General features: G+C 42.8%; 1 protein-coding gene across 1 annotated transcript; it reads left to right on the top strand.

Annotated features, from left to right (window-relative positions):
* The first annotated feature begins 223 nt into the window (after nt 1-223).
* Nucleotides 224-20,196, top strand: SPMIP3 (sperm microtubule inner protein 3). The gene is given in 5 exon segments (XM_036123633.2): nt 224-449; nt 6,418-6,513; nt 12,461-12,633; nt 20,041-20,122; nt 20,124-20,196. Coding segments are annotated over 5 exon segments (480 nt in total). The 5' UTR covers nt 224-393.
* Nucleotides 20,197-24,649: the final 4,453 nt, after the last annotated feature.

Raw genomic sequence — 24,649 nt, 5'->3', positions numbered from 1 at the left:
GGGGCTCAGTCTCACGACCCTGAGATCATGACCTGAGCCAAAACCAAGTGTCGGACACTTAACCAACTGAGCCACCCAGGCACTCTGGTAGTTTCTATTTTTAAAGAAAAGCGTATCTGTATGTATTGGCTTATGCTTTCCACTTTTTTTTTTTCCCTTTACAAGTTTATGTCCTTCCCTAAGTGGTCTAGCAAAAGCCATGGCTAGTCTATCTACTCTTCAGTTTTCTTACTGTTATTTCTTTCAAGACAGACTTGGTGGCACTGGATAGCTCCCGCGTGGAAATGGATTGTGTGTAGAGTATGTTCACACAATACGCAATATACTATGTAGTGTATGTAAATTTCCATTATCAACCTTCACTCTGTAATATTTTTTAGACTCCCATCCACCATGGCTGCCATCCGGCTTCGAGAATTTATTGACCGCCGCCCAGTGGTCCCATCCAGGTAATGTCCTTCCAGATGCAGGTGCCATCCAGAACTGCAGTGGGGCAGATGGACATCTGGGGGGCAGACTTGCTCACCTGCTGCTCTCTGATTGACAGACAACTGCTCCCAGAGGTTCCAGTGACGTTTCTTTGGGTTTGGGGAAAGTTAAAAAAAAAAAAAAAAATTCCACACTCATGGCAAAATCCAAGCAAACAGGCAACTCCAAACTCCCCAAAGATTGGAAGGATATTGGTTTTTGCTTGGTAAGGGCATCAGCAAGAAGTATGAGGAGCCTCAGCCCACATTTTAGTGGGGACCCCTTTACTCTGCTTGGGATCAAACAGACTCCTTCATGCTTCTGCTATATGGGAGACGGTTGCACAGATTGAAACTAAGTAGGATTTTTACTCTTCCTCCAAATTCATAGATGGCCCAAGACTAACAAGTCCTAGATGTATTTTCCTGTGCCAAATTCATCTTGCTGAGAGATATTGGATAATAATCTATAGACCCTAACCTCACCTTCCTTTCACCACTGGCTGTGGGGTCTGCGGAGGTTTAGAAGCTATGAAATTTGGGCAGGAACCCTCACATAGCAAGTGACTTTGGGGTCAGCCTCTTTGGGTTCGTGGTTTCGAGTAAGCCTTATGTTTATTTTAGTATCTAGTTATTTTTAACAATGTTTAGTCAACAAAGATAAGTCCTTCTGCTTTCAGAAATTACTGAAGGAGGGGTGGGGAAAGGATGCTGTGTTCCTACACACTTTGAGTCCTCTTTCAGAGAAACTACAGTCTACCCTTGCTTCCGGGAAACCCGCATGAGGAGGAACTGGAGGGATGGGTTCCCATATTTCCTGATTTCTGCCTCCCCACAAGCCCTTGGTCTTTCTGAGTGTGTTTGAGATCTGTTTTGTCCACTGTCGGGTTATTTAACTATGGGTCATCTCCTGGGCAAAATGGAAACAAACCTCCCTCAGCTGCTGCTGCCTGAAGTTCTGTGGAACCAAGTCAGAGTCACGGGGCCTGGCCTAAGCCAGTCCATGGGGAGCCTGAGGGTTTAGGTGGAATGCTGTGCAGCAAGCACGGGATCCATGACGTCCTAAAGCAGGGCTGGATTCTGTTCTCTGTGCTCATCCATCAGAGTCCCACAAGGAGGCAGGCCACCTAAACTAGGCTGGGGCCCCAGCCTCCCCACCATACTCACTGTGGAGCTGGTCCTCATCTACTTGATGCCTTTCCTGCCTCTGCAACAGTAGGGGGGCCAACTCCTCAGAGGTTCCTCAGTGGTACCTCCAGGCTGTATCTCCCATGCTCTGCTGCCTCGCCCCACTCACCTATAGCAACTGGCCACTCATGTCCTCCTCCTGCCCATTCTCCAGCACACGTTCCATAAAATGTAAATTGGATCAAAGCCCTCAATTGCATAAAACCCTGCAATCACTGCATGTTGCACAAAATCTAGACTCTGCTGGGGCCTATACGGCCCTGCAGGAACTGGCCCTGCCCCTGCTTCGGTCTCCTCCCTCCCACTGTCTTTCCTTTGTTCCTCCAACAGGCCAGTGTCACTCACACCCAGTGCATTTTTGCTCATTTCGTTTTCACAACAGCTGTGAGGTCTAGAGGATAAACTGAGGCACAGAGTAGTTAAGTGACTGTCCCATGATCCCACAGCTAGTAAGGAATTGGCAGAGGTAGGATTTGAACCCACGAATCTGGCCCCAACATCTGTGCTCTTGATTCCTACACTTGGCTACATATCCGGGGAGGGCCCTGGGGTGGGCTCATTTGCCTCCCTCCGCCCACCATCGTCACCTCCGCGGAGCCAACTGCCACATGTAGTAGTTCCTCTGTGCACATTTGTGAACATGAATGAATCAGTGACTATCCTGTCACAGATTGGTGTCCTGCTGCCTGGCAGTCCCTGTGGAAGGCCTGACCTCCTCCTTCTGCTCAGACAATATCCAGTCCCTCCTTATGCGCCCAAACCTTGGGGCCTCGTGAGGGAAACTTGGGGCCTCGTGAGGGAAAATGGAATCACACATTGGCAGGGGCGCCTGATAAAATTAAATATTCAAGGGTTCACACAGCTCCCCTAAGAATTGTATCAGAGGCAAATGTGACCTGCTGTCACCCCCAAGCGACAGGCCTGTCACTCAGATAGACTGAGGGCCGGGTTGTTTTGCAGAGCACCGGATGCTCCCGAAAAGGTCGCTTCATGTGGAGTAGTCGCAGCGTGGTATGGAAGAGAAAAGATGTGGAATTTCTGTCAGACTTAAGATGGATTTTTAAAACACTGCCTGAAGTGGTCTCTTGGAGACCCAGAGGCAGCTATGGGGGGCAGCTTTTTATGCCCAGAGCTATGGCAACCCTACCACAGATCACCAAGTACGTTCACCCCAACTCGTTGACTCACGGAGTCATTCCGGGGGGTGATGGTGTGTCCCCCACTTTACTGACAGGGAACCTGAGGCTCCCCTCTTCCTTGAGGGGATAATGGGTCTGGGAGATGGCAGAGCAGGCATGGAGGGGTCCCATCCTCTGTGCTGACTAGCTCGTGTCCTCACTAAGTGACTCATTCCCCCGAGCCTGTTCCTGACTGGCCCAGCACTTACTCACTGTGTATGATGAGTCAGTGCCTGGATGTGGTTTTCTCTACCAGATTGTGAACCCTTGGGTAGAAGATAATATTTATCATCACTGTGTCCCTAGCACCTGGCCCACGACGGCCACCGCAGAACCTTCAATGGAGACTCGGCTCACTGAATGGAAGGCCGCTCCCAGCTAACATGGCTGCGCTATTCCTTCTCCTCTTCCTCTGGTTCATGGCATCTACTTCCTGTCTGCCAGTGAGAGAATCCCAGAGTTCCTATAAAAATAGCACTGAACTCTTCTGAAAAAAAGCCATCCTGCGTACACAGAGATGACTCCAGATGCACCGCAGAGTTCGGAGAATAGGGTTTGATCCATGGCTCTGGCGTTTACCAGCCAGGTGATGTTTGGAGAGCCCACTTGACTTCTCTGAGCCTCAGTCTCATGTTCTGTAACAGGGTGTTCATAATATTTACCTGGCAAAGTGACTGGGAATTAGATGAGATCACCCTCCTAAAGCCTAAGGCCCAACACAGATGTAACAAAGGACAGCAGAATCATCTAGGAGCATAGGCCACCTCCAGCCATGGGGCCAGGCTCTTGAGGGAAGAACCCTCCTGGCCTCCCCTGTGCATACTGAATTTTGTCCATGGCTAAGCCCAGATTTCTGCTCCAGCGACATGCACTCTCCCAGGTGACAGGTTTGCTCTTGTCTGGACAAAACACATCACCTCAAAGAGCCAAGCTGTCAGGCAGGGACTGGTAAACAATGTGTGGGGAAATCAGACAAAGCAGGACTCCTGCTCCCACCCGAGAAGGAAAGACCTTCCTACAACTCATTCAGGAATCTTGCAAGCCAAGTTAACGGATGGGTCTGAGCAGAGCTCCAGTAGGGGTCCTCAGCCAGGTCTGCACCCAAGGCCCTCAGGAGAGGCCTCTGGGAACACTGGTTGACAAGCCAGGTTAGGCGCTGCCCCCCATTAACCTCCTGACTGGGAGCTTTCTCCTGTTTGAGCTGAAGTTAGGCCACATGGGGAGCTTGGAAAGTCTACCCAAAGAGTTGGAGACAAAATGCACCATTCTTTCCCCAGAACTTTCTGCTTCTCCACCCAGCCCTTCTTCCCTCCAATGCCTGCTCACACACTTTCCCTTCCTCTCCCAGCTCCTGGGCCAAAACCTACCAAGAGAGACTCCCCAGGGATGGTGAGCAGGGTGTGTTACCCAGTCCTGGTAAAGAAAGGCTTCTCCATTCTCAAAACAGCTTTTGCAGACTGTGTCTAGGGACCAGTGCTTAGATTACTCACTTGTACTCAGCAGGCATTGGTTATATGCATGCTAGGGAAGAATCCATGGTCAAGACTCAGCCTACTGAAAACGGCACAGCAACTGTGAGAAACCAGTGTGGATTTGGAACCCCACTGGGGTTATTAACAAAGCATAACATGACCCTAGGGTAATCTCTCCAAGGTAGCACTTCAGAAACAGGATGGATGCCCAAGAAAGTCCCATTCCCAGGCACTCAGAAATGTCATTTTTTCCCTCTTATTGTGCCAGTTCCTCTCTCTCCACATGACTTAATCCCTGCTGTTATGTACTCTTCAGGGCTCAGTCATATTATCCTAGCCACGGAGCAAGCCCAGACAGCCTGTGGTTTTCTGAAAATCAGAGCTCCCCAAGGTCCTGTTTGCCTAGACAACAGACCCACCCTGTTCACAGCGCTCGCCTTTCACACTCGTTGGACAGTGAGGTTCCCACCGGCCCCCACACACTCTGCTCTGATCCCAACTCTGGCCATGTCTTGGCTTCTAAAATCCCCCCCACCTAGAATCTCTTCCCCATCCTATTTGCCTGCCCCAATCCTAGGCACCCCTCCCTTGTCTGCGCCCCCACTGACACTTTATTCAGATCACTATTTCAGCACATAAAGAGCATTGTAAGGGTGAGCAGTGATTCCTAGTCAGCTCTGTATCTGCAGAACCCAGAGCGTGCAGGCCCAGTATGTGCATTCAGTAAATTCTGGTTGGCCGGCAGCCATGGGTCAGGCTTTTGTTCATCACCCAACACAGATTTGGCGAGCTACTTCATACAAAACTATGTACCCCTTTGGACTGACTCTTCCCTTGGACCGCTGATGGCACCTACTGAGTGCTCAGAATCTGTGAAAGGTCCCCAAAGACCTACATATCACAAACTCTCTAAAGTCATCCTCCCCACAATGGTCACCTGTGTCCCCTCAGTCTCCTGAGATTTGAATGGCAGCCTTCTTCCTTATGTCTGAAGCCCAAGGGCAAGCCTGTCCTTGTCTTGGACACCTCCCTCTCAGCTTCAACCTTTTCTCCCACAGTGTCCTTGGTCCTGTCCAGCCACCTTCCCACCACACAGCTCAGAGCTTCTCCATGTCCCACGTTAAATGACTACAATTACCTCCTGACCAATCTCTGTACTTCTCATCAGACTGTCCTCCACATTATTGTCCACACTGCCACTGGCAAAGATCTTTCTAGAATAAAAATTGCCCTAAGTCATTAACCTTCTTAAAAATGCTACTAAGATTCCCTGTCACCTACGTAAGTGGTTCTCAACCTTTCAAGACACAACGCTCCCTTTATTTATAACAAATATTTTGTAATGTTCCTACTGCTCTTCCAAAATAAAATCTGCAAATAACATAATCCAACTATACATAATTCTAATATAACCACATAACGCAGTGACTATAATCTGAAAGGAAAATGAATTGATTATAAAATAAGATGTCTTTCAAAAGGTGAGGTCTGGGCACCACCGCGCCCTCACCGAGCCTCACCTTGCCTCCCGCCAGCTCTGGGGTTCAGCTGTCTGCCCTGTCTCACCTTCACACCCAGAAACACTTCCTACCCCCTTTGTGCCTCAAAACCTCCTCAAAGCCCAACCTTCCCCAGCAGGGCTAGGCTTCCTCCTCCAGCCCACAAGCACCCTGTGCCCCATCCTAGTGCCTATTCATTTCTTGCCCCATACACTTAATCAACGCAGTTTTAAAAAAACAAAAACAAAAAACTTATGAAAGTTTGTAAACCTACCCAAAGTAGGAAAAAACAGTATAAGGAACCCCCATTTATCCATTTTCACATTTTGACGATTATCAGCATTTGCCCCCATGGTCTTATATATCCTCTTATTTCTTTTTCTGATATTTTGAACCTAATACCTGACACGTCGAATATTTCCTTATGAATCTTGAGAACCAATCCTGGAAAACGGGTAACAGAAGATGCTCCTGTCAAGAAATTCCACGGGTTTAGGGACCAAGGGCAAAGTGCGTGGATATTTTATTAGGACCACAGCTGCACTCTTCTGTAAAGAACTAATTGTAGTAATTGCTTTTTTTCCTTTTATCACCTTCTTACTTTCTCCACTAGTATATTCATTGCTCATCAAGGAAAGGACGTCCAAGGATACTACCCCGGGCAGGTGGCAAGAGTCCATTCTGATTCTAGTGTGAAGAGACCTCCCAGGTGAGACACCATCCCAAATCTTCATTTTCAAAAATTTCACTAAAGTAAGAAGCACAAGTGGAAAAAAAAAAAATGGGAGTCACAATTTGTAGTCATAATAATAATAACAACAATAAATAATAATAATAATAATTGTTATTTAATAGATTCAAAAAGTTCGGAAGGAAATACACCAAACTGTTAACAATGGCTTTTTCTGAATGGTAAGATGGTGGTATTTGTATTTTTATTTTTTAACTTTTTCTCCATTTTCTAGATTTTCTCTAATGAACATATATTACTTTTATAATCAACAATAAATATAGAATGTTATGAAATCATTAAAGAAATTTAAGAAACACCATGAGTTCAGAGTTTCACCTTGTACAAAAAACTTACCCTTCCTGAGACTCAGTTTCCCTCTCAGGAAAATTGTGAATTTGGCCTAAACGGTTTCTGCATTTCCGGATATGATTTTTAACAAGAAGAAAAGGAAAAAACAAAAAAACAGTCACATGGATGTTATTTTCTAGTTTGGGGAGGCTAGAAACCACAGTAGTTAGGAGCTGCAATTTGAGTTAACTTTTGAAATGGCTGATCTTGGGCAAGTTTAAATCCTCCTCTGGGAATCAGTTGCCTTATCTGTTAAATAAAATATTGTCATAAAATTCCAGAACATAGCAAGCACTTGAAATATGAGTGCTATTATTTTGACTTCATCGTCTAATGTATTTTACAAATTTCTTCAGTTAATTGCCTTCGATATAGTCAACTCCTCATTATCCTCATGCAAAGAAAAAGGAGCCATGGCGTCTACAAAGCAGCAGAGAGTCTTAATTTAATAGAAGATCAAACTAGAAGTAGCGTTAGAGGTCATTCTGATCCAGTTAAGTGAGTAAGACGCAGCCCAGAGAAGTGACATGTCTTGCCCGAGGTACAGTTGGTTGGTGTGAAAGCTGGTACTTGGAACTATACACATTTTCTGATTCTCAGTTCAAGGCTCTTTGTTCTAATTCAGATAGACAGTATGTTAAACTCTCGTCGGGGCTGGCCCCATCCCCAGGCACTCTTCCCATGTGCTCTGTGGGTTCTGACGACCACCTGACTCCAACACCCGGTCCGTGAATGTCAGTCCTCTTCCTCACAGGACGGCTCAGGGAAAGGGAACCTGGACTCTATTTCTACTTGACTCTGGCAAGACTAGCACCTGCCCAAGATCAGCCTTAAGGGGAAAACTTAGTGCAGATGCCAGTCAGTGACTTTAGTAAGCTTCTAGTTAAAAATAAGAAGGAAAAGACAAGCCCCTGAGCACTCCCCGCCCCACCCCCCCAAAAAACAGGAAATAAGGCAGTTCTTGGGACAAATCCTAACTTCAGTTTTTGTAGTTGTAGTATAACTTGATAGTGTCTCTGGCATAACTTCCCCAGATATATTCCTCTACCAACTTAACGATTCCAGTATTAGAATCCGATCCTTTGAATGAAAGTCTTGTCTTCAGGATACTGATGTATTACTTGAAAATGGCGACTATTCTGGTTCCATAGAAACACCCAAGGCAAAGGCAGAGTGGGTTACCAGTCCTGCAGGGGTAAATCTAGGGACAGTCACCAAGATGTGGTTCAGAAGCCACAGCTCTCGGTGGCACAGAAGTGACCAGACGTCAGGGATGGTTACACAGAACCCAACCTCACAAAAGACTGACCTGTTCATCAGGCAGCTAATGTTTGATTGACGGGGAAGTGGGGGGGGGGGCATGCTTTTGTAGGGAAAGGAGTGCTCCTGCCCACCATTTAAGGTGCCCACTTTACAAGACCAAGTGCCTATTAAGCATGAAATAAGAGCAGGTAGAGGTGGGTGGGAATTTTCGGTGCTTCTCCAAGCTTATGCTCCACGGAGCACCATCCACCCACCAGCCTTTCCCACCCCTCCCCCGACCAGTACCACATTCACACCGTCACATTCTCGCCCTTACTTTTTTCTGAACTTCAGGCAGAACCTATTCATTTCTGCTAAACAGTCTTCAAAGAAGGCCCATTATAATCAAGTTTTTACCGGAATATGGAATCACAATACATTATGATTATATAGTTTCAGTCACCTCGTTTAAGTGTGATTAATCATGGTGATCCCATCAAGTAAGAATACATCCTACTATTAAATGATGGGGTTTAGATGTTCCTAAATGTCACCCAACATCTAATATTTTTCACACCTAGAGCCGCTCACTTCATATATTTTAAGTTTAAAAATACCCATGTTGGGGTGCCTGGCTGGCTCAGTCTGTAGAGCGTGTGACTCTTGGTCTCTGGGTCGTGAGTTCAAGTCCCACAATGGGAGTAGAGATTTAAAAAAAGTAAAATAAAGCAAAATTTTAAAATATGCATGTTTATTACAACATTCAGAAAACATTAATAAAAAAAGAAATGAAATTACCCATAATGTCATCACTCAGAGATAGATAATCATGCAAAACATTCCAGATCTACACAAAATGGAATGAATAGTATTTTGAAACCCTTTTTTATCCCCCCCAAGTTTATTGAGATAGTGTCGACATATAACATTGTATTTGTTTAGGGTGCATCACATAATGATTTAATATATGTACATATTGTGAAATGATTACTACAATAAGTTTAGTTAATATCTATCACCTGATATAGTTGCAAATTTTTTCACTAATGATGAGACTTTTGAGATCTACTATCTTTGCACCTTTCAAATATACAATATAGTATAATTAACTATAATCACCATATAGGACATTACATTTCCAGAACTTATTTATCTGGAAGTTTGTCCCTTTTGACCTCTTTCACCCATTTCCCCCATCCCCCAACTCTGCCTCGGGCAACCACCATTCTGTTCTCTTTTTCTATGCATTTGGTTTTTTTATATTCCACATATAAGTGAGATCATACAGTACTCGTCTTTCTCTATCTGACATTTCATTTAGCACAATACCCTCAAGGTCCATCCATGTTGCAACAAATGGCAGGTTTTCCTTCTTTTCATGGCCGAATAGTATTCCATTTTATATACATATACAACATCTCCATCCATTCATCCATCAATGAACACTTAGATTGTTTCTATGTCTTGGCCATTGCAAATAATGCTGCAATGAACGTGGGGGTGCAGCTATCTCTTTGAGATAGGGATTTCATTTTCTTCTGATAAATACCCAGAAGTGGAATTGCTAGATCATATGGTAGTTCTATTTTTAATGTTTTGAGGAACCCACATACTGTTTTCCACAGTGGCTACATCAGTTTGCATTCCCACCAACGGTGCACAAGGGTTCCTTTTTCTTGCCAATACTTCTTATCTCTTGCCATTTTGATAATAGCCATTCTAACAGGTGTGAGCTGATAGCTCATTGTGGTTTCACTTTGCATTTCCCTGACAATTAGTGACTTGGAGCACTCCTCATGAACCTGTTTGCCCTCCGTATGTCTTCTTTGGAAAAAAAGGTCTATTCAGATTCTCTGCCCATTTTTTAATCAGATTGTTTTTTTGCTATTGAGTTGAAGGAGTTATTTATGTATTTTGGATATTAACTCCTTATCAGATAATATGATTGGCAAATATTTTCTCCCTTTCTGCAGGTTGTCTTACTTTGTTGGCTTCCTTTACTGTGCAATAAAAGCTTTTTAGTTTGATGTAATACCATTTATTTTTGTTTTTGTTGCCTTTCCTTTTGGTGTCAAATCCAAAAATAATCCTTGCCAAGACTGATGTTAAGGAATTTACTCCCTGTGTTTTCTTCTAGGAGTTTTATGGTTTTAGGTTTTAGGTCTTACCTTCTTGTCTTTAACCTATTTTAAGTTGATCTTTGTGTATGTTATAAGATAGTTTTATCTGTTGCATGTGGCTTTCCAGTTTCCCAGTACTACTTATTGAAGAAACTATCCTTTCCGCATTGTATATTTTTGGTTCCTTTGTCATAAATTAATTGACCACATAGACGCGGGTTTATTTCTGTGTTCACTATACGGTTCTGTTGATTTATGTGTCTATTTTTATGCCAATAGTATACTGTTTTGATTATTATAGTTTATAATATGAAATCAGGAAGCATGATTTCTCCCCTTTGTTCTTCTTTCTCAAGATTGCTTTAGCTATTTGAGGTCTTTTGTGGGTCCATATAAATTTTAGGATTCTTTGTTCTAGTTCTATGAAAAATGTCTGAAATTTTGATAGGGATTGCATTGAAAATGTAGGTTGCTTTGATAGTATGACCATTTTAGCAATATTAATTCTTCCAATTCGTGAGCACAGAATATCTTCCCATTTATTTGTGTTTTCTCCCATTTCTTTTATCAATGTCTTAGAGTTTTCAAAGTATACGTCTTTCATCTCCTTGGTTAAATTTACTCCTAAGTATTTTATTGTTTCGATGTAATTGTAAATGAGTTTGTTGTCTTAATTTCTCTGATAGTTCCTTTTTAGTGCATAGAAATGCAATAAATTTTTGTATATTGATTTTGCAACTTTACTGAATTCCTTTATTAGTTCTAAGAGGTTTTTTGTGGAGTCTGTAGGGTTTTCCACATACAGATCATGTTATTTGCAAATAGAGACAGTTTTACTTCTTATTTTCCTATTTGGATACCTTTTATTTCTTTTCCTTGCCTAATTGCTGGACGGGACTTCCAATACTATGTTGAATAAAAGTGGTGAGAGTGAGCATTCTTGTCTTATTCCTGATCTTAGAGGAAAAGCTTACAGCTTTCCACCTTTGAGTATGATGTTAGCTGTGAGCTTGTCATATATGGCCTTTTATTATGCTGAAATACGTTCCCTTGATACCCACATTGTTAACAGTTTTTTATCATGAATAGATGTTGAATTTTGTCAAATGCTTTTTTGCATCTATTGAGATGATTGTATGATTTTTATACTTCAATTTGTTAATGTGGCTTATTTTGTTGATTGATTTGCTGATGTTGAACTTTCTTTGCAGCCCTGGAATAAATCCCACTTGATCATGGTGTATGATCCTTTTAATGTATTGTTGAATTCAGTTTGATAATATTTTGTTGATTGAAACCTTGTTTTGTATAAGAGTTTTCTGGAGATAATTCACATCCCATACAACTCATCGGTTTAAAGTGTTCAATTCAACTCAAACCTTTTTTTAAACCTAATTCTGTATTGCAGACTTTTTCCCATCTCAAATTCATAATTCTACAGCATCACTTTTAGTGGTGGTGGGGCATTCTTGTATATGACCATATCATTTTCTAAATAATCCCCCCTTTTTTTTATGTGAAGATTGTATCCACTCTTTTATTATCATAAAATATTTTGGTGAGCATTCTAGGAGCTAAGTCTTTGTTGATATCCTTACTTTCTGGAGTTGCTGCAACAAAGTATATGCATTTTTTAAAGATATCAATCCTCATCACCAAAGTATTCTCCAACAAGTTGTCCAGTGAATATGTACTCCCACAAGTGCATGAAGATATTCCCCCATTACATTTTGATTCTTCTTTATTTTTACCTTCAGAGGGTAGTTATCTCAGTGGAGGTACAGGAAAGTTATAACTGATTTCAGGTTCATCCAACACCAGTTCGCACCATAGGGGTGAGTCTGGTCAAAAGAAAGTATCAGTTCCTTGAGGGAACCAAATGTCCATAGAAAAATTACAATGGGAAAGGGCATTGGGAGATCTGGAGTACAGGAAGTCGCCACGCATGAGCAGACCCAGCGGAAGGTTTGATGCAGGTCACCTTCTGCAACCTGTGATTGGGGAGGAGGAGGGATGCTAAAGTGGGGGAGCAGGGGACTGGAATCCCTGAGCCACCTACTGAAAACTGTTGGGCTGACCCTTGAGCTATGGAGTCTTGCCAATAGTATCTTGGTTGCCTCCTGATCACTTCCAGAGAATAGATCTCAGCTGATGAGAACATGGAATGCTTTTCTTCTACTCGGTGTCAGCAAGCTCTTTCTATTTTCATTTAGACCTCTCATAGACTTGACAATCCCACCCAAGAGAAAAAGTCAGTATCAGCCTCAACTAGACCAAGAAACTCTCATTCGATATATTTGTTTCCGAAGACATTCAAAGCCCACTGAACCATGGTATAAAGAAACCACCTACCAAAGAGACTATTCTCTGCCATTTTACAAGATTGGTAAGTTGGGTCAACTGCTCTTACTCTCTCAGATCAACCTTGCCTAGGATGAGCCTCTCTCATGGGCTCCCTGCCATCAGGGACCAGTCAAGTTGAGGGAGGGTGTTCATGTGTGTCTAGTGCAGGAAGAAGAATTTAGAGGCTGGCCCAAGGGCTGCTTCCTCCTCTCCTCTTTTTCCTAGTTCCCTATAGAATTCAAGGATAAAAATGCCTAAATGTCCTTGGTAGGAAGCCGGCTCAAGTGTGACTACTTCTCATTGAGCCCCTTGTTACTCAACAGATTCCTTATTGTGCCTAAACGTATTGTTAAAGGAACTTTTTTCTTTCTTATTCTCCCATTTTAAATAGCTTTATGACAATTATTTGACATTTGGAGGCATGTTTCAAAAATTCTAATTTCCCTCTACGTTGCAACATGTGTGAGTATGAAGGGCCAAGCCCCCCCACATGTGACCTTGGGGGTACACACGTGGACACTGATGTAGACATTACTTGTATTCCTGTTGTCATTGATGCTTTGAATTTTAGCAAGTGGGAGGAGTTGCTGCATTGACAGACTTTCTAAATGAGTAAACCCCACTATTTCTGGGGCTCTTACACTGAGGCAGATACATATTTTGTCCTACTAAGAGCTCTTAGGTAAGTGTATTACTTTCCCATTTTACAATAAAGAAGATCAAGTTGCAGAGACAATTAATTAAGCAGCCCCAGATCATAGTGCAGTAGGTAGGAGAAGCAGAATTCAGACCAAAGCTATTTGAGACATAGGATTCTGTGCTTGACCCTTAAGCCTTACTGTCTTTGTCACAGCTGAGAGTCACTTGCATTACTATTTATTTAATATTTTTCTTTCTTTTTGCTTGAATAAGAATAAGAAAATGAGTAGAAGGATGGTGGGGGGAGTGGCTGGGGGTGACAAGGATCGGCTCTTCCTTCTGTTCTCCCCTGAAAAGGGCAGAAGCCCAGATGGAGTACTAGGCCAGGTCCCAAGGGAGCCAGGAACAACAGCAAGGAAGATGAGAAGCAGATGGAACCGGGCAATCTCCAGACAGTGGAGCCACAGGGAGGGGGCAGTAGATGAAGCCAGATGGGCCGGATATGGGGGGAGGCATCTGGCATAAGAGGTTACCTACCAGCAGTGCAAAGCTGGGGTCTGGGAGGGGAGAGAAGGTTGGAGCTGAGAAGGCAGCTGAGGGGAAAGGAGTTGGTAGCTAAGATGAGCTCATTTAGGGAAGGAGGTGCCAGGAGGGAGTGAGGCATGGTGGAGGTTGGGGTCTCCCAGGGGGCCCTGGGAGGTCTGTATTAAAAGGAGCCGGGGTGGGTGGGGGTGCAGGTTAGGGGCTGAAGGATGAGGCCTGGGGGAGACAGAAGCCAGCAGGGGCTGAGCAGCTGAAAAGAAGAGGTGGTCAGGAGGTGTCAGCAGGGCTCCTGTCCCCACAGAACCGGCTAAGCAGCTTGCCTTTTCAAGACTGACCAAGTATGAAGTCGGCTTCCCTCCCATGTGGGAATCTGGGTGGGCCTTGAGTTACCGAAGTGATAGTAAACAGGACCTTCTTTACAATTTTTCTGCTATGAGGGAATCCAGTTAGACACAAAAGGTTTTCTCCCTGGCTTGTTTTAGACAACAGTTCCTAAGTCTTTCCAAACCAAGAGAACCAGGTGAGTGTTTAGCAAAGCAGTTTGATATTTATCATCTCCTGTGCCCCTGGCACTGTGCTGGGTGCCATGGGAGGAGGTGAACGCAAGTCTGGGCTCTGACCTCAGCCACAGGGAGTTCCCGGTCTGATCAGGAAGGTGAAGCACCATCAGCCTATCAGTGAATGATTAAGAAGCAACTAGCAGAGCAGGAAGATGGGTTCGAGAACATGCAGCCATGGGACCCAAGCTGGGCCCCGCTGGATGAGGTCCGAGGCAGAGAAGTGGTGCACACAGCAGACAGGGACATTGCAGCCAGGAGCATGGTGGCAGGGGTGGGGTTGAGCCTTGTGGAGTGTGGGGGGGCAGGGAGCACTCCTGACGTGGAGGACACTGGCCTGCCTGGGCCAGGCAGGACGAGGAGGAAGTGGGGGTCACATGCGGTTGGCAGAGTGGAACAGAATGGCTAGAACTGAAGAGGCGCTCAAGGAGGGAGTCTGGAAAGTTGGATTTGGACAATCAGAGCCATCTTAGGACCCAGTCAAGGGAGAACCCAGGCGGCTTCAGAGACTGTCGGTCAGTCGGCCTGCTCAGGACAGGTTCGAGAAGACACGACTAGACTACATTGGCAGTCAGGCAGGATGGAGCTGTGGAAGGGTGGGCAGGACTCAGGCCTTGGGGGGCCGCAGGCTTGCACATTCTAGCTCTGTAGTGTCAGGCAAGACACTCAACTCCTCTGAACTTGTCTGTGCCTCAGCAAAGTGGAGATTCAAAGTCTATATTTTAGGATAGCTGATAGGATTTAAAATATCTGTCCTGTGCCCAGAACTGTGCTAAGTGGTATGCACACGTGTGTACACACTCGTGGTTGCAATGAGTCTTAACAGCCCCCGTGAAGGAGGTATTATTATTTACTGCATGTAACAGAAGAGAAAACTGAGCCTTAGGGACTTTAGGAAACTTCCTCAAGCTGTTAAGTCATCAATCCAGGTCATCCAGATTTGTCACGTTCCCAACCCTTGCTCTTAAATTGAACTGAGACTTCGTGGGAAGTGGGAAGGAGACTCATGTGGCGTATCATTTGGAGTGGGAAAGGACAGTATTAAGAGAGAATTCATGAGAGTGAAATTAAAGCTCAGCCTTCCACTTCTACGGCAGGATTGTTGGTGCCTGTGATAGAGATAACAGTTTTCAGCAGAAGAGGTGTCAAGTTGGCATCTGTAGACGACTGAGAATAAGGTGCTGGAAAGTGCAGGCAGGAAACCTAAGACAGGAACAGGGTCAGACAGTCCCTTCCTCAGTGAGATTTGAAGTCTGACCAATTCAAGAGGTAATTTATGTTGAAATATTCACTGCTCCATTCATTGAACCACTGATTGAGTGCGTATTAGTTATCTCTTGTGGAGTAATGTATCATTCCAAAACCTAGTGACTTACAAGATAAATGATGATTTTTATCTTTTAGCTGGGCACTTCTGGCTCAAGGTACCAGCCAGATGTCAGCAAGTGCTGCATCATCTGAAGCCTTGACCGAGGCTGGAGGACCCACCTCCAAGGTGGCTCATTCACATGGGTGTCACTCACATGCTGGCTGGTGACAGGGGCCTCCATGCCTCTCCAAGTGGGCTCCCACAGGGGTGTCAAGTGTCCTGCAGGCATGGCAGTTAGCTTCCCTAGAATGGGCAATCTGAGGCGAAGGGGGAATTTCCAATGCCTTTTATGACCTAGGCACAGAAGTCACACACTGTCACTTCTAAGGTGTCCTTCTGGTCACACATAGCCAGCTCTGAGGCAGTGTGCAAGGGGATTACATAAGGCATGGATACCAGGGGGTGAGAATGACTGGGGTCCATCTTGGAAGCTGGCAACCATAAGATGATTCGCTCATTGACACCATTATGAACTAGCCACTGTGCTGTCTGGTGGGGGTAGACAAGATACCTGCTCTCATGGAGCTGACATGCTTTGGGGAGGGGGTGAGGTACAGAGCATAACCAAGTACATTTTTTAAAAATTATAGGCTGTAGTAGTGCTGTAAGGGAAATAAGCAGGGTGATAAGTGTAGCTAAAGGAGGTTACTTTTAATAGTGCAGTCAAGGAAAACTTCTATACAATTTTAGCTGAGCCCTGGAAAATAGTAATGAGTCACATAAAGAGCATTTAAAGGAGCAGTAAGTGCAAAAAGCTTGAAAGTGGAAAAGGCCTCAGCATGTTTGAGGAACAGAAAGGAGGCAGCATAGCTGGTGTGTAGTCAGTGAGGGTGCGCGTGGTAAGATGCCTGGATTCCAGTCCAAGCACAAAGGGAAGATCTGGAAGGGTTCCGAAGAGAGGAGAAAGCTCTCATTTGTATTTTTAAAAGATCACTCCGGCTGCTGCTGAGACCCTGTTTGGAGGAGAACAGGAGGTAGGGCACGCAGACCAGTGAGGAAACGGTTTACTAGTTTAGAACAGAGACGATGGTGGCTTGGAGCAGCAGGGAAGATGAAAAAGAATGAATGGATTCCAGAGATATTTTGGAGATGACATCAGCTGGGCTTGGTGATAGATCTGCTGTCGAGAGCATTTTCATTCATTCATCTGTATTCTCTCAGTAAATAATTTGAGAGCCTACTTGTATGCCAGGCATTGTGCAAGGTTTTGGCAATACCACATCAAGCAAAATAGACACATTTCTACATTCAAGAAGCTTCAGTGGGGAACCAGGACAGAAATAAGCATAAAATTTCACCTGCCATAAATGCTATGAAGTAGAGTTTATGTGATGCTATAGGAGCACTTAGCAAGTCAGAAAGGGACAACAGGTCTCTGAGGAAATGAGCTAAATGTTCACTAGGCAAGGAGTGGGGAAGAGCTTCGCACAGAGTACAGCATGTGCAAAAGCCCTGTGGTAGGAGCATGACATGTTTGAGGAACTAAAAAAAAAGAATGTGCTAAAGCACAGAAATCAGGAAGGGTGGAGCAGGATGTGGCTCGAGAGATGTAACAAGGGGAGGGTTTACAGGTCATTTTCAGCTCTGGCACCTCTAGCCTGAGATTAATGGGAAACCATTGAAAAGTTTGAAGGAGGGTGGATGTGCCATGATTAAAAAGTGCATTTTGGAAAGATTGCTCTAACTGTGGAGAGGGAAAAGGAGGCAGGGTGGGGAGTCGGGCGGGGCAGAGATTGAATATGGTGAGTCAGGAGCCATGGCAGCGGTTAGGCTAAATGTTCTTAACCTCGGTGACATCACTTTTATCAATCCAGATGCCCAGGACAGACCCAGACTAATCAAACCAGGATCTCCTGGTGGGAGGGGGTAGTCCCAAGCATCAGTAACTTAAAAAACTCCCCAGGTTATTCCACCATGCAGCCAAGTTTAGGAAGCAGTGGTTTTGGCAAGTGATGATGGCTGGTAGCGGTAGAGAATTGGATGGATTTGCGAGATACTTGGTTGGCGATTATTTTGTAAACAACAATCAGGCAGGCAAAGCCTGGTCTGCAAGAGACCCAGCAGAGAGAGGTCATAAATCTGAGCACTGAGAGAGAACACAGCAGGGGCTGACTCAAGTGTTTGTTTGAATCAAGAAACTGACTCCTTGAAGGAGTCTTTGGGGGAAGGGCTTCTCACAAAATAAGATGGATAGGAAGTTGTGTATCAAGGTGTGGGGTTTTTTCTCTTGACCATTTGACCAGCCTTTGTGATCAGATTTTAAGGGCAGGGCTTATGTCTCGATTAGCACTGATTTGCATTTCATGTTCAGTTCTTATTTCTTTTTGGGAATTGGTGAGAAACAGATTAAATATAGATCATGATAGATCAGTTATCACTCAAGAAATTATTCTTCAGTAAAAATTCCTTCTCAGCACATAGGGGTTCATTCATTTATTTAGGAAACATTTATTAAGCACAGACTATGTGCAAGACACAGTGTAAGATATGAAGACTCCATCCTCAGAGAACTTACAGCTTAGGAGGATAGAATGGCCCCTCAGACAAAAGTTGCCCTTGTATTACTCACCCTGGAGCCAAATACTTAAAAGAACTCATTCTTCAAAAATAAAACATATGCTCTCAATAGCAGTGTGACCCTTAGACTCTCTGACCTTAAGTTCTCTCATCTGCAAAAAGGACTAAAAATAGTACCTACCTAACAAAACTGAGATATTCATATAAAGACTTCAGCATTCTGCTTGTATGTAACATTTATAAGCCTTCAAAGCTAAGTGATCAAAGAATCAGCATGTGCCATAATAAATACTTGTAAAAAACAAACAAACAAAACAAACAAAAAACCTAATGCAATGGAATTGTATCTTATACAGGGATTCAGTTCTAAAATCAGTGCATAAGGTAGTAATTACATATAATCAAAGTTGTCCTTGCAAATCTCTTAAATTGTTCAAAGTGATAATATTAAATGATATTAAATAATTAAAGTAGCTGGAATAAATGGGATTCAGCAAGTTGGTTACATTTTGTCTGTAGTTCTCAATTAATTATTCATTTTATTTTTACTAAATGATGACTTTCAAAGAAGTCATCCCACAATTCCACATGAACAATAATTTCACTTTATCAAATGGTAAGGAAATCCCAAAAATCATTTCACATCTCCTTTCCATAGTATTCCCCACCCCCAAATATGCATAGCATATTTCAGGCTTGATAGCATCCACTGTCTGTGGGCATGGAGACTCAGAAGGAATCCCCCAAAAGTTTGTTGAATTTACCTCATTAAATGAGTGGGTCATTCCACTCCACGGCAACTCTGACAGCAAGGATCACTAAGGCTGGTGAGTGGGATTCCTCACACTCCTTAACTGCTTAGATATATTTCCCTGGAACACAATGTAACCCTCCAGAAGGTCAGAGTTGCTATTTTAACCCCACCATAAGCCTTGGAAAGTCAAATGGTTGCTTGTTTCAGACAGGTACACACTTTACTAAATTAGATTTAAAAATCCTTCCAGGGATGGCATTTCTGGTCCTACTCCTGGGTTTGATGAAATGTTATCCATTCTTAATATCAAGAAATGTTTGTATCTTTCAATGCTATTGAAGTGCTGTGGCAGGTGGAGGAGAGCAGGGAAAAGATCAGGGACTTTGGGGCCAGATACTCCTGGGTCAGGTCCCCTCATAATCCTATGAACTTGGGCTAGTTCATTAATCTCTCTGAGATGGTGACACCATCAGTGAGTGAGCCTGTGAGGATTACTGTGGATGTTAATGTAAGTAAAACACCGAACACTGTGCATAACGCTACACATAATATAATTGTGTTACAATGCTATCACCGAAACGCTGCTCTTTGGTTCATCAAGATGATTGACATTTTTAACCTCCAGCTGTCCTCGAAAGCTCACCTTTGGACAAGCAGAACTGTCCATTATTGTAGATAAGAGGTTATAAAGTACAAGGGAACTCCAGTGGGTATGAATTTAGGGATGGTAACAACTGAAGTTTGACACAAACATCATACAAAGTGGCCCGTAAATAATGTAGGGTTTAAATGGTTTGGGGGTCTAAAATTAGGATGTCAAAATGCAAATTTATATGATTGATTTAATTTCATTTACTTTTGGGCATAATAGAGCGATAGGCCTCTTGATCAGAGACTGAAACACAGAAATAACCTTTTGACAAGTCCTTTTCTCCCACATCTTTTACATATATTCTTTTGTCTTAAATCCGCCAAATTGTTTTGTTATTGCACACAATTGTTGTTGACAGTATGTTAAAATTTAGGAGTAAATGGTCTTAAAATAAATCATTAATTTGTTTTAAATTCCAGATTGGGACCAGAAATTAGCCACAGTTTCATCAAATCCTAGACCACTAAATTCGCTACCAGAGTTCTACTGTTGTGAAGAGAGGCAGCTTCGGAAGAAAACCTTTTAAATTTAAAATAACCATGGCATTCGAACAAAACAACATTTGGAGTTCTTAGGTGACTCCTTTAGATTAAAATAACAACAGAACTACTTCTGATTTAAGTGTGTATCCAGATGGCTATAATCCTGAAATATTTACATGTTGCAAATTCTTTTCAGAATGAGGGTGATCAGCCTAGGGCAGGGAATCAAGAGTCAAGTTTAAGAGAACTTGTCATCTGTTCTCACATCAGCCCCAACACCAGTATCATTGCTGGTGCTGACAAACCATCTTACATTTAATCCAATTGTTGTATGGGAGACCGGGTAAGAATATAATCTACTCAATAACTGCATCACTCACTGTTGGAAAAAAAAAAAGAAAAAGAAAAAGAAAAAGAAGAACGTGGGGATATAGCCAAGAAGGAAGACTGCCAGCACCACAGACCCTACAGATGCTCTGGATGTGGAAAACCAGATATGTCTTAGGGCTGTAGTGAGCTATGAGACTGGTAAAAATCAAAAAGGATTGATTGAAAGTCTGTACACAGAGAGTTAATACCCCTATCTGAACAACTGGACATCAATTCCCCAGGCAAAAAGCTAGAGGGTCTTTTCTAAAGAAACGAATGATCCCAAAGAAAAGAATCCTACATTCTGACCCCTAGTAACCCCCCAACATACAAGTTGGTTCCCTACTCAACACCCCAAAATGAAGCCTACCAGTTGAAAAACTTTATATGGAAAACTTTATATGGATAGAAAGGCAAAGAAGATTATTGTTTTAAAAGAGACACAGAGGGGCACCTGGGTGGCTCATTCGGTTAAGTGTCTGACTCTTGGTTTCTGCTCGGGTCATGAGATCAAGCCCCGCATCAGGCTCCACACCCAGAGCGAAGTCTGCTTGAGATTCTTTCCCCCTTCTTTTCCCTTCCCCTCTGCTCCCCCTCTGCTCCTCCCCCTGCTTAAGTGCTCTCTCTCTCTCAAATAGTCTTTTTAAAAATAAAAAAATAAGAGACATAGAATAATAAATCAGGAGGTCCATCATCTGATTAATAAGCATCCTAGAGACAGAACAGAGGAAATCATCAAAGGACCAGAAACCTCTCAAATGCAAGGGTCTATGCTGTGGCCTCACACATGAAAACACAGAAAATAAAAATAACCAACTTTCAGTTTCACTGATTTTCTCTGTTGCTTTCTAGTCTCTATTTTGTTCCTCTTCACTCTCATCTTTATTATTTCCTTCCTTTTACTGGTTTTGGGTTTAGGTTGCTTTCTTTTTTTAGCTCCTTAAGGTATAAAGGTAGGTTGTTGATGTGAGACCTTTTACTGCTTTCAATTTCCTGTGGAGTGCTGCCCATGTTTGCAGCATCCCATGGTTTTACTATGTTGTGCTTTTGTTGTCATTCATCTTTAAGTGTTTGCTGATTTCCCTTATGATTTCTTCCTTGACCCACTGATTAAAAGTGTGTTTTTAAATTTCCACTGTTTGTGAATTTTCCAGTTTTCCTTCTGTTATGGATTTCTAGCATCATGCCATTGTCATCAAAGAAGATACTTTGTAGGATTTCAATATTTTTAACTCTCAGGCTTGTTTTGTGACCTATCATATGGTCTTTCTTGGAGAATATCCCATGTGCACTTGAAAAGAATATGTATTCCATTATTTTGGGGTAAAGGGTTCCATGAATGTCTGTTAAGTCTGGCTGGTTTATAATGTTGTTCAAGTTCTCGATTTCCTTATTGATCTTGTATCTAAATGTTCTATAAATTACTGAAAGTGGGGTACTGAAGACTCCAACTATTATCATAGAAATATTTCTCCCCTCAAATCCAATCAATGTTTGCTTCATTTATTTGAGGGCTCTGTTGTTTGGTGAGTATATATTTATAATTATTACATCTCTTTTTTTTTTTTAAGATTTTATTTATTGACAGAGAGAGAGAGAGACAGAGACAGCATGAGAGGGAACACAAGCAGGGGGAGTGGGAGAGGGAGAAGCAAGCTTCTGGCCAAGCAGGGAGCCCGATGCAGGGCTCGATCCCAGGACCCTGGGATCATGACCTGAGCTGAAGGCAGACGCTTAACGACTGAGCCACCCAGGTGCCCCTATAATTATTACATCTCTTGATGACTTGACTCTTTTATCAATACATAAAGTCCTTTGTTGTGATAGTTTTTGATTTAGTCTATTTTGTATGATACTAGCGTATCTTTTCCCATTCTTCCACTTTCAACCTACTTGTATTTTTGGATCTAAAGTGAGTGACCTCTAGACAACATACATGACCTTGGGTTAGGCAGAAGACTTCTTAAACATGATAGTGAAAACGCAATCTATAAGTGAAAAAATTGCTAAATTGGATTTGATCAATATTTAGAACTTTTTTTTTTTTTTTTTTTAATATTTAGAACTTTCATATTTCAAAAGATTCCACTAAGAAAATGAAATGGCAAGCCAAAGATAGGGAGAAAATATTTGCAAAGTCTGTATCCGATAAAGAACTTGTATCCAGAATATATAATGATATACAGTGATCTGCTATAATTAAAAAGAAAATTACCTACTTCAAAAATGGGCAAAATATTTGAATAGACACTTCACCAAAGGCATACAAATGACCAAGAAAAGATGTTGCAACATTATTAGTCACATTAGGAAAATGCAAATTAAAACAACACAACCCTTCACACCAATAAGAATGGCTACAATCAAAAAGACACATTATTACAGGTATTGATGAGGATATGGAGAAACATTTATACATTGCTGGTAGGAGTGTAAACTGGTGCATTTTGGAAGTTTCTTTTAAAAATTAATTATAAATGTACAATATGGTCTAGAAACTCCACTCCTAGGTGTCTAGCCAAGAGAAATGAAGATATGTCCACACAGACTTACAAATGCTGAACAGATGAATGAAGAAAAGGTATATCCATATAATGGGTTCAGCAATAAAAAAGGATGAAGTCCCTGGTATACCCTCATAACATTACATTAAATGTAAACAGCCAGATGCAGAAGACTGCATGCATATTCCATGATTTCACTTACATGAAATGTCCAGAAAAGGCAATTTTATTGAGACAGTGGGTTTGTGAGGTTGGGGGTGGGAATGGGGAGTGACTGCAAATGGGCACAAATAATTTTTTAAGATTTTATTTGAGACAGAGAGAGAGGGGAGCAAGAGCACGAGCTGGGGGAGGGGCAGAGAGGTACAAGCAGACTCCCCGCTGAGCGGGGAACCCGATGTGGGGCTCGATCCCAGGACCCTGAGATCATGACCTGAGCTGAAGTCAGACACTTAACTGACTAAGCCACCCAGGCACCCCTGGCACAAAGAACTTTTATGGGGTGATGGAAATGTTCTAAAACTGGATTATGGTGATGGTTGTACAGTTCCATAAATTTACTAAATCACCAAATTGTATTCTTAAAACAGGTGAATTTTATGGTATATAAATTATACCTCAATAAAGTTGTTTCCATAAAAACCATTATATATGTATGATTTTGACAAAAATAAAACAAAATCAGACCAAGAAGTCTCTAAGGAAGACAGATCGATGCTGTGCATAAAGATGATTCAAATCTTATTTTCCTTCTCGGTACAGTCTACAGAGGTGGATGCAGTTCTAAATGAGAAGCTAGGCTAATGGTATATACATTGGTATTTCCAAACAAAACTTTTCTTTAGTTTTGGAGAAACAAACAAAAGCAGTGGGAAAAGAGTTACAGAGCTAATAGTCTTCTCTTCCCCCACCCACCCCGCCACATTCTAGAAGCTAATATACTATGTGACTGCTGAATCCAGTGAAAGCATAGTTTTCCCTGCATTCACTACCTCTGTATGTTTTTTTTTAAAGATTTTATTTATTTATTCATGAGAGACAGAGAGAGAGAGGCAGAGGGAGAAGCAGACTCTCCACTGAGCGGGGAGCCCGACGCGGGACTCGATCCCAGGACCCCGGGATCATGACCTGAGCCGAAGGCAGACGCTCAACCGACTGAGCCACCCAGGCGCCCCACTACCTCTGTATTTGTGTCACTGTGGACCTTCATTCATGAGGTTTCTAAAGATTGAGCCAATAAAGTGATGCCAAATACCAGTATCCCAACCATACTTCCCAAAGTGGTACTGACTGTGACAGACAATGGATTTCTGAAAGTATTAATCACTAAATATACTTGGTTCTCAGGTACACCTGAAATAGCAAATTATTCTCAGTAAACTGCTGTTGCTCACTTCTTAAAAATATTTAAAATTATATGCTTTTAAAATACAAAGATGAGGGGCGCCTGGGTGGCTCAGTCGTTAAGTGTCTGCCTTGGCTCAGGTCATGATCCCAGGGTCCTGGGATCGAGCCCCATGTCAGGCTCCCTGCTCAGCAGGAAGCCTGCTTCTTCCCTCCCACTCCCCCTGCTTATGTTCCCTCTCTCGCTGCATCTCTGTCAAATAAATAAAATCTTCAAAAATAAATAAAAATAAAATACAAAGATGAATCAGGGAATCCTTCAAGTCCTC

This window comes from Halichoerus grypus, chromosome 7 (genome assembly GCF_964656455.1).
Source record: "Halichoerus grypus chromosome 7, mHalGry1.hap1.1, whole genome shotgun sequence".
In the NCBI taxonomy this organism is placed as follows: Eukaryota; Metazoa; Chordata; class Mammalia; order Carnivora; family Phocidae; genus Halichoerus; species Halichoerus grypus.
Note: the sequence above shows the minus strand (reverse complement) of the source record. Positions and strands in the feature narration are given on the sequence as shown.